The 11,727-nt window shown below is 34.2% G+C and overlaps 1 protein-coding gene across 1 annotated transcript in view; it reads right to left on the bottom strand.

The window, feature by feature from the left end:
- Positions 1 to 11,727, bottom strand: part of RAP1GDS1 (Rap1 GTPase-GDP dissociation stimulator 1) — a 286,184-nt gene that overhangs the window by 205,374 nt on the left and 69,083 nt on the right. Inside the window, exon 4 of the mRNA XM_044681621.1 lies at positions 4,162 to 4,269. Within this exon, the coding sequence (XP_044537556.1) occupies positions 4,162 to 4,269 (108 nt within the window). The remainder of the gene's footprint in view (positions 1 to 4,161; positions 4,270 to 11,727) is intronic.

Genomic DNA, 11,727 nt, shown 5'->3' with positions numbered 1-11,727 from the left:
GAGTAATGAATGTTGGAGGGGATGTGGCAAAATCGGGACATTGATGCATTGCTGGTGGAGTTGTGAAATGATCCGACCATTCTGGTTGGCAATTTGGAACTATGCCCAAAGGGCTATAAAAGACTGCCTGCCCTTTGATCCAGCCATACCATTGCTGGGTTTGTTCCCCAAACAGATCATAGATAAACAGACTTGTATGAAAATATTTATAGCTGCGCTTTTTGTGGTGGCAAAAAACTGGAAAATGAGGGGATGTCCTTCAATTGGGGAATGGCTGAACAAACTGTGGTATATGCGGGTGATGGAATACTATTGTGCTAAAAGGAATAATAAACTGGAGGAATTCCATGCAAATTGAAGAGACCTCCAGGAAGTGATGCAGAGCAAAAGGAGCAGAACCAGAAGAACATTGTACACAGAGACTGATACACTGTGGTAAAATCAAATGTAATGGGCTCCTGTACCAGCAGCAATGCAATGACACAAGACAGCTCTGAGGGATTTATGGTAAAGATGCTACCCACATTCAGAGGAAGGACTGCAGGAGAGGAAACATATAAGATAAACAATTGCTTGAATGCATGGACTGAGGCGGACATGAATGGGAAATAGACCCTGAACAAGGACACTTTACAACCAGTGGAAATGTGCGTTGGACATGGGTGGGGGGAGAGCGGGGGGTGAAGGGAAAAGTAGGGGCATAAAGTATGTAAACAGATTAAAAACGAATATTAATAAATGTCTAAAAAAAAAAAGAAATGATAAGCAAGATGATTTAGGAAAAAGCTGTAAAGATCTGCAGGAACTGATGCAGAGCAAAATAAATAGAACTGGGAGAATATTGTACATGATAACAGTGATATTGTATGATGATTATCTGTGAAAACTTGGCTACTTTCAGCAATGCAATAATATGGGACAATCCTGAAAGACTTTTGCAGGGAATACTATGAAACTCCAGAGAAGGAACTGTTGGAGTCATCTTTCACATCAGTGAATCTTTGTTTTTATTTTGGGGTTTTGGTTATGTATGGGTGTGCTCTTACAATGTCTAATATGGAAATGTGTTTTGCATGACAATAAAAATCCAAAAAAATAAAAACAAAAAAATCTGATAAGAGAAATTGGAAAGAGTACAGAAGCAAATAACATGCTATTAGACAATATATGTAAATTAGCTATTAAAACTAATTTTACATATAGTTATGTTATATGTAAAGTTATTAAAGTTTTAATAGTTTAAAACTGCATTAAGAATTTTAGGATGGCTGGTATGAAGACAAGAAAGTTGCTCAAACTCTCTAAGGTAAAGTTTTCTCATTCATAAAATAGGGATAATAATATTTGTATATCTTACCTCATCATAAGGTTATGAGTTAAGTGCTTTATAAACCTTTTAGTATCATATAGGATTAAGTGTTATTACCAATCCATATCCTATAACCAGCCATCAAATAAAGTTCTTAATGTATTATATTCTTTTATTTAACACATATGCTGCTAAAATGTAGCTTACTTTTGTAGCCTGTGGCAAAAATGACAATATAACAATATTATAAGTACTCGAGTCAACTAAAAAAGTTGGCTCTTTGCTATCTTATATTCTGATATTTTTAATGAACCACTGAAAAGCTTGCTTACTTTTTACCACATACTCTGGATGTGGACACAAACAAAATACATAATAACTTAAGCTAAAACTGACTTCCTGCAAATATTGGTGTCTAAAACCTACAATTGTCTATAAATGAATACAAGATGCAATTCTTGTAAATATTGTCAGATCCCAAAATCATATGCAAAAAAAAAGTCCCAGACAAAGAAACAAAATAAACCCTGCCAAATCCTTATGGTTTTTTAGTTTCTCATTAGATAGGATGATAGCCCTAAGTAGAAATCAGTTTTTCATTAGGAAGAGACTTTGTTATTTCATCATTCCTAAAGAAAAATTTAAGCTAATTTGAAAATTGCAAAATTTTTCAAGAATGTGCCAACAATACATGAGAAAGATATTCTGGATAAGTATCCCCAGCCATTACATTACAGCTCATTACAGACATTTTCAAGAGAAAATTTGATTATTGTTTTATTAGCATTCTCTTGGGCTTTGTTCTGTAATGTTTTCCCTTTTAATCTCCTAAAAATTGCACAAGACTTTTTACCTTTCATTCAAAAATGCACATCAGGTTCAGTTCCAATAGTAAGAATTCCCTTTACAAATTTCAATGAAAAGAGTTTTCTCAGGGAGTATGAAGCAACTTACTGCCTGAAACACAATTTTTAAAAGACCATACAACTGGTTCTTAAACATGTTACTAACATTTTAATAGAAGATAAGAGAGTGAAAGACAAAAATACTGTTCAGGAATTTAACAGTCCAAAAAATCAAGTTGACTCATTTGACCAGACAGGTACAATCACTACTATTAGATTTTAAACATGTGAAAATATAACTCTCTGGGTTAAAGGATTCCTTCAAGATGCAACAATAATTGACCTTTCCTTTAATATTAGATTTCCCCCCTTGATGTAAGAATAGGTGCACCACTATCAAAATGGACACATTTTCATGCACTGCAAGCTCTTGTAATGCCCATAATTTTCAAAGCTGCTAAGTAGGAGATTATTTTCTTCTCTGGCCAAATGTCAACCACCATCAAGAACAACAAAACAGGACTAGCACATTCCTGACTTCTGTGCCTCCTTTCAATCTCTCCTGTCAAGCTCTATGACTGTTTCTTCAAAAATGTATTTACTTTTCTGACTGTCTCCTTGGTGGTGGATCACTGTTTCACATTTCTAGTCATTAATCTTTCTCTAGAGACCTTCTCTTTAGTGTTATTAGTCTAAGAGTTAAAGAAGACTCCTTAGCAGACTGGTGCCCACTGCCTATCTCCTTTGATCTCTTTCCCTTCCATTGTACTGAAACATTTAACAAGAAGCCCTTACATAGATCATTCTTAATTCTAATTTATGTTAGTTCCAACTTGTGATTTCATTAGTGTGAGGAACTCCAAGGAAGTAAACACTCTCTACCAAAGTAGACCAGGAAATGTTCAACAAGTTAATAGTCTGAGAGTTTCATGAGGCACTGAAAGGATAAATGGTTTGTCCAGAAGCATGTGGCCAGTGTGTGTCAGAGGGATATCTTGAACACATCTTCTTGATTCTGATACCAGCTTTTTATTTACCATGCAACAATGTCTATAATGGATTATGATGACTAAAAATTTAAATATCATGACAATAAAGCATTCTCCTCAAGCAGCAATAGCATCCCTAAGTAAGTAAGAGAAGCTAACTTCAAATTTTGCTTTTGGAATGAGTTATTTTAGTATGTGTAATCAAGTCTAAAAAAATTTTAGAATTTCTTTTGGCTGATTAGTGAGAAAAACAATTGGATCAGTGCTAGGACACCTGAAAGCTTGGAATAGAAAAGTATAATCTATTTTTTGTATGTTCATTTTCTGCTCCATAATTATTTCTAAAGTAGGTTCATTAAATGAGTATAGCACCCACTTCAGTAATTAAGGTGTATATAGTGAAAGTTATTCTTTATCTAACTATCCTCTATAGCATTACAAAATGAGAAAACAAATCTGCTATCATATTCAACATAATAAAACAGACTATTAAATAAGGATTCTTGAAATTTCTTATCCTTAGATGATTTAAGAAAAGACTCTTATCTCTCTCCTTAGACTTATCAGATACATTCTGGATTAAACACCTCTTTGAATGCAGGATATTGGATTAGATGAACTATGATGAAGGTCTAAAAGAGGGAAGATTTCTCAAGAGTTTCTAAATCTGAGATAACAGACATACTTTAGATGTCTTGCAAATATTTTTTTTAAAGCACAGCTGTTAACAGGAAAATAACTATGAGGCTCATATGTTGTGTGTTTATAACGGGATAATGACTACCCTTTAGGATTGGTATTAATATCACTACCACCAGTAAACACATTTCTTTTTGCTCTCATGGAACAACTAGGAGTAGAGCTTCATATATTTAAGAAATATATAATTCAAAATCTCAGTGATAAGGAGCACTAGTCAGAGAAATTTCAGTTACATGTTAAACCTCATTATTAGTATCAGAGTGACTGCTGTGGTGATTCTTTCCTTGGCCAAATATGGAAGTTCAATCATACTTACTGTTTTGAGCCAGGGCTTGAAGCAAGCAGTCCAAGCATCCTTCTAAACTATCCTCAGAGATGTCAATGGCTGTGATCTTCAGTTTCTTCAAGGCATCACTGAGATTATCTATTTACACAATGAAAAAAATCAATGTTCACAACTTGTTAAAAGCACAGCTATCACCTTTCCCTATTGCAAGGAATTAGGTTAACTCTGCATATGTTCCAAGGTGAGAACAGAGTGAAAGACAGACAATTTTAAAATTAACATTACGCCTCTTTTCTTTAAGAGTGAAATAGGCACAAGAGGAGTATTTTATAAATTGTCCCAAAACATTAATTTCAACATCCTTGAAAGAAGCTTCTTTACATATTCAGTACTACTGCAGAAACCTAAAATTATATAACCTCCTTCAATATATAGTCTCCTTCAATAAAGAAAAAGGACTTTCATTTTGCTATCCCTTTAGTTTGGTTTAAAGGAAACCAAACTATATGATTGAGCGACACATCTCAAGACAATTACAACCACTAAGAGTAACAAAGTACTAATGGACACATAATTTGTTAGCATAATGACACAGTAATACCTCATGATTGAGAAATCCTAAATTCAAGTCCTCCCTCCAACACATATGACCCTGGGCAAGTCAAGTCACTCCATTCTTCAACACCTTTGGAGATGCTCTAAGACTATAAGATGCCAGTACCAAATGGCATTGATAGAATGATTTCCCTCTTTACAAGTTCATTATACCAATGAAATCACAAATCTAATTCAGAAATCAAAATTGTGCCAAGGCTATACAAACAAAAACAAAATAGTCTGTCCTCAAGGATATTATTGTCTAACAAGAGAGACAAGTTGCATATGGAGGTATATTTAAAACAGGGTATGAGAAGGGCTATTCTTAGTAAAGTAAGGCCTATTTCTTCCCTTGAGATGACAGAAAAGGAGTGATTTTAAGAAGATATGAGGCAATATTAAAAGCTAGTTTATTAACTTTCTACTTTGAAAATGCCTCATCTAGGGATGGAAAAGACTATAGGTTCCTAATCAGTCAAAAAGCTATATTCTGTATCAAGTCCCTACTCTGGGCCAGGAATTAAGCTGGGTGCTATGTATACAAAGACAGAGATGAAACAGCCCTTGCCCACAGAGAACTTCTATTCTATAAGGTATTCTATAAAGCATCGCTTTAGCAGACTAGTGAGACCAGAATATTTTTAAATACATAAAACAAAATAATGAGAGCACAAAGAAAATCAATTATGTTAAAATAGTTACCTAATTTTATTTTCAAAATCAAGTTTACAGACTCCAATTTCAAAACCTTTGCTATCAGGGGAGCCACCATGTATATAGAAATAGATACAAAAAGAATGCAAGATGATTTTGAGGCAAAAGGAAGTGGCTTCTGACCAAGCTTTGAAGGAAACTCAGGAGGAGATCTGAAGGAAAATGAGAGGGAGAGATGGGGAGGGAGAAAGAATGGACTGCAGAGGCAGAGCCCAGAGAGACAGAATGTCCTAGTGAGGAATAGTAAGGCCAATTTGGCTGAATTAGACACTTCATGTCTGTTACCTAAAGATTAGCCTCATTCAGAAAAGTTCATTTGTCAACAGGTTAATGACATGATAATGATTTTTGTTCTTTTTTTCTTTGTCTTGCCACAGCAGCTCTTATACAAATAAGGTATAGAGAAAAGCTGTGATCTCTGTTGATGGAGGAGATATCCAATTCAATTAAATTGCATGCATTTTAATGCAGAAATAAAAACTATATTCCTGTGCCTAAATTAATATTAATAATGACAGATTTAAGATTTACAAAGCACTTTACACGTGTAATTTTATTTAACCCTTACTACAATCCTGTATGTGAAGTACTATTATGACTTACATTTAGCAGATGGGACAAGTGAGGTTGGGAGAGGTTAAGTAATTTGCCCAGGGTCATGTAATTAATAAGTGTCTTTGATGAGATTCAAACCCAGGTTTTCCTAAAGTGTACTGATGGATTCTCTAAGGATTGGTTCTTTTGAGTGAAGTTTTACAGTAAAAATAAAAACAGACAGTTTCTAAGAAGCCTATCTTATCACCAAAACATTTTTTTTAAGAAGCTGTAAAATTCTCAGTAAGGAATGGTTCTTTCCTAAGCTAGTATTCCCTCACCCTCTAAGCCCAAGTCTTTGACTTTTGTTTTGACAGGCAAGAGAAATAAATGATGTTGTAGACCATTGGTAGCCTCTGTCCCATTACATTTCAGTGCTAAGGATTCATGCTATCAAAGTCTATGGAACTTTACAGGAGAAATAGATGTGCCACTGAGAATCTGTGGGTGGAAGGACTCAGAAGCAAAGATTGTCTGAGATACAAGAGCTAAATAAAATCTCCCTCATCTTTGAGGAAACAGAATGGGGTGGTATTACCTGCAGGGTCTATCTGGGCTATTTTCCTTTACTCCATAATTTTGGAGGACAGTAGCATTTAAAAAAACAAACAAACAAACAAAGAAACCAGGACAGCTTGGTAGCTCAGTGGACTGAGAGCCAAGCCTAAAGATCAGAGGTCCTAATCTGGCCTCAGACACTTCCTAGCTGTGTGACCCTGGGCAAGTCACTTAACTCTCATTGCCTAGTTCTTACCGCTCTTCTGTCTTGGAACCAATACACAGTACTGATTCTAGTGTCTGAAGTGTCTGAGGCCAGATTTGAACCTAGGACCTCCCGTCTCTAAGCCTGGCTCTCAATCCACTGAGCTACCCAGCTGCCCCCTCAGGTTTTAAAATTCTAATCTATTGTTACCCCACATGTTAGCTGCAGGACACTAGAAACTGCTTTAAAAAAACTCAGTTTCCACATCTGTAAATTGAAAATAACACCCAAACTACCTATCTCATCAGGCTTTTGTGAAGATCAAATGAGATAATAAACATAAAACACTTTGTAAACTCTAAATCGTTATATAACTAACTGCGAGGCTGGCCATCTAATGCATGTTCCACTGGCAACTGACACTAAACATATTCAAAGCCAAGCTTATGTTTCCCAAAAAAACTTTCTCCTTTCTTTGACTACACTATTTCTGTCAGTGGCAAAAGCATTCACATTTTTGATTCCATATCTGAAGCCACTCTATCTATTATCAATGAGATTTCCCCTCTTGATCCACTGTCATCTTATCGGTTCCTGAATCCTACTGATCCAACCTTAAAAATAATCTCTTGCATCTGCCTTTCTTTTCTTTTTTTTAGTTTTTTTTTTTTAATTCTTTGAAGGAGGCTAATTTTTTTGTTACATGTAGAAACAATTTGTTTTCTAACATTTTAGAATTCAGATTTTTCACCCTCCCTCTTCTGCCCTCATCCCTCCCCAAGGAGGTAAATAGTCTGATATAGGTTATACTAGTGCTTTAATGCAACACATATTTCATGACAGAAGACATATCATACATACAATGAAAATCTCATTCAGTAAATATAACAGAAAATTACATGCTTTGATCTGCAATCAGATTCTAACTGTTCCTTCTTTTGACTATGGCTAGCATTTTCATTATGAATCACTTGTGGACGCCCTTTTCAGTTATCACCACCTTTACATGAGTCCTCCTTACAACCCACCTGAACTTTGGAATATGAAATTAAAAAAAAAAAAAAAAAAAGCTTTCTGTCACTAAGAAAAAGCCTAACAGCAAAAATGAGAAGAAATGACCCACTTTATAACAACTCAGAACAGCAGATAATAAAACCCATCTTTTAAAATCATGAGTCAAAGCTAAGCAAAAATTGTTTCTAAGGTTGGATTTTCGCTTCTATATTTGTGTGGCTTTTTTTCTGTTCTAAACAGAATTTGTTAAATGGATGGCAGTGTTAGGTGAGAATGAGACATGGAGAAATAAACTTTTAGATGACAGAATCTCCACATTAAACATAAATAAATTCATCTAAATCTATCTAATCTAAAGAGATTCAAGTGATTTTAGGCTTAAAATTACAAAAGAACAAAAGGGTTTCAAATGATAAAAAATAGTTATTCTAAAAAAGATTCCACCCCATCAAACATAAATCCCCTGACCCTATTTCTACAACAGTTAAATATAGATAAAAAAAAAAAAACAAATATTGAGTTCTGATATGCAAAATTAACTGTACTAATTTTGTCTGTATGGGAAATAGCAAATATATATATATATATGTATATATATATATATTTATATAAAGCCCTTACATTCCATTTTAGAATCAATACTGTTTATTAATTCCAAGGCAGAAGAGGCAATGGGGGTTAAGTGACTTGCCCAGGGTCACACAGCTGGGAAGTGTCTGAAGCAAGATTTGAACCAGGATTTCTTGTCTCTAGACCTAGCTTTCTTCCATCCACTGAGTCACCTACCTGTCCACCATGATGATTTTTTTTTAAAGGCATGAATACATTTTTGAAAGAGTAACCTATTCCATTAGGTATGTTTTCCTAATAGTCTATCAGTGACAAATATTGTCTCCTAAATCATAAATACACTGTATCATGCCAGTACATTCCCAATATGTATTATCTATCACATGTGAGAACAAAGACTAATGCAACATACAAGTATGTCTCTAAAGGAGAAGCAATGTCAATTATAAAATAATCATAACAATAACACTTAAAATTAGATATAAAGTCAAAAAACTGAGATTGAATAAAACTAGTTACTGTGATGAGCTCTCTTCAAACCAGTGTAAGTTTTTTAAAAATTAGTTATGAGCATGGGTTAAGGTGGACATGATTGGGGATGTGGACTCGAAACTACCACACCAATGCAACTAACAGCAATGTGGAAATAGGTCTTGATCAATGACACATGATAAAACCAGTGGAAATGTGCATTGGCCATGGGTGGGGGGACTGCGGGGGGGTGAAGGGGAAAGTAGGAGCATGAATCATGTAACCATGTTAAAAACAAATATTAATAAATGTTTTTAAAAAGTTAGTTATGACAGTTGACATTTATATAGCTTTATCATTTATATAATACTTATACACAATTCTATGAGGTAAGCAAGAGCTAACTTTTAAAAATTCTTATTGATATCTTTTATTATCCTCATTTCCAAATATATCACTCACACCTCCTCAACCCAACTAGCCATCCATTGTAACAAAAAATTAAAAATGGGAGGGAAAGGGGGGAGTTGAGCCAAATTAATTGAAGTCTAAAAGTAATGAAATGTGGCAAGCCTGTTGTCCCTCACTTCTGCAAAGAAGGGAGAAGAGTCACAATGTTTCATCTCCTCTTCAGGGCTAAGGTTGAGCATTAAAATTTTCTTTACTTCTTTTTAAAATTTTATTAATAAGATTTATTTCTAGGTATCTCAGTCTCTCTCTCTCTCCTCCCCACACCAAGAAGGAATCATCTAGCAAACATGTGTGTGCGTGTCTGTGTGTGAATGATTATGTCTTTTAGGTTTCCATTTTTCAGTTCATTCTCTGGAGGTTATTCACAATTATTCACAAGTTATTTTTCAAGTATTAAATCTGTAGTTGTATATAATGTTCTCCTGGTTCTGTTCTTCACTCTTCATTATCTCAAGTAATTCTTTCCAAATTTTTTTTAATTAGTCTGCTCATTGTCTCTTATGGTTTGTTATATTCCATCACAATCATTTACCACAATTTTTTAGCCACTCCCAAACTGATGGGCATCCCCTCAATTTCTAGATTTTTGCCATCACAAAGAAAGCTGCTAGAAATATTTTAGAACATATAAGTTGTTTTCCTTTTTTCCTTGATCTCCTTTGAAAATAGACCCAACAACATTGTTTGCTAGTTTTACTAGGATGTACACAGTTTTATACTCTGGTCATAATTTCAAATTGCTCTCCCAAATGATTGGATCAAGGTCACAGTTCTACCAACAGTATATTATTAACGTCTCCACTTCTCCATATTCCCTCCAAACCTGTCGTTTTGCTCTCTAATCTGATAGATGTGAAATGATATTTCAAAATTGTTTTAGTTTGTATTTCCCTAATGAGTAGTAATTTAGAGCATTTATACCTATGAATAGCTTTGACTTCTTCATCCAAAAACTATCTGTTCATATCTTTGGCCCATTTATCAACTGGGAGATGGATCTTATTCCCATAAATTTGAAAAAGTTTTCTGTTTTTACATAAGATATCTCTATCTGAGAGATTGCCAATGAACTTTTTTTTTCCAATTTTCTGATTTCCTCATTTGTTTTATTTGTACAAAACCTTTTCAATTTATGAATTATCCTTTTCACAGTTCATAGTGCTCTCCATTTCTCGTTTACTCATAAATTCCTGCCTATCCATAAATCAGATAGGTAATATGTTCCCTAGTCTTCTGATTTGTTTGTGCCCTCCCCTTTTATGTCTAAATCACGTGTCCATTTTGATATTATCTTAGTGAATGGTGTAAGATTTTGGTCTGTATCTAGTTTCTGCCAAAGCAGTTTCCAGTTGATTCAGCAATTTTTACCAAATAGTTTGTTATATAGATTAATTATCCCAATAGCCTGGATCTAGGTTTTTGTTGACTATGAGGTGATCATTATGTATTGCAGGTCTAAAGCATTATAATTTTATAGTGTTTTATAGCATTATACAATTTTTTCTTTCATTTACATTATTGTAGCTATTGTATATGTTTTTCTGGCTTTGTTTATTTAATTCTGCATCAATTCAAATAAGTTTTCCCATGCTTCCTTGAATTATTCATGTTCATTGTTTCTCTTATGTCTGCAATTACAATACATTTAAGTACTGTGATTTTTGAAATCATTTCCTAAATAATTAGTTAATTAATTTAATTAAAATTCCTAATTAATTAAAACTTCCCTTTTAGTTCAACTGAAAATATTAATCCAAAATCCTTTCCAGGCATTTTCCTTTGGGAAAAGAGTTAATAGGTCAAGAACAAAAGATCTTCTTGGGGAAACTGAAGTGAGGATAGAAACCAAACATTATCTAGTGGAGACCACTGCCTTCCCTATACTCACAAAAGTGATTAGACAGGTCCCTATTTCTTTATCCCCTGAAGAAATTAAGGTATTAAACAGAGGGAAGAGGAAGCTGAAGGGGAAATCCTGAAGAGAGTGATGAGAGGTTTTAAGGAGGACAGTTTTCCAGAAGTATTCATAAAGAATAAATGACTAGAATACAGCTAGGTGGCTCCGTGTATAGAGAGCCAGACCTGGAGACAGGAGGTCCTGCATTCAAATCTGACCTCAGACCCTTCCTGGCTGTGACACCCTCTAGGTAAGTCGCTCAACCTCAAATGTCTAAGCCCTTACTGCTCTTCTATCTTGGTATTAATGCTTAATATCAATTCGAACACAGAAGCTAAGTTTTTTTTTAATTAAATGACTATTGTTCAGTTAGTTGATCATTAACCCAAAACTGTACTTTATCATTTCTCTTCTTCAAGGTTCTTATGTATTACTTCAGATTGCCTTGGAGTAAAGTGATGTCTAAGGACATAAAAAGAACTACAACAGTTTGACAATTTTTCTACTTAAGTGAGAAACTCTTGGATTTAAATTAATATGAAATTAAATATATATATATATTTTT

Source organism: Gracilinanus agilis, chromosome 6 (assembly GCF_016433145.1).
Source record: "Gracilinanus agilis isolate LMUSP501 chromosome 6, AgileGrace, whole genome shotgun sequence".
Classification (NCBI taxonomy): Eukaryota; Metazoa; Chordata; class Mammalia; order Didelphimorphia; family Didelphidae; genus Gracilinanus; species Gracilinanus agilis.
Note: the sequence above shows the minus strand (reverse complement) of the source record. Positions and strands in the feature narration are given on the sequence as shown.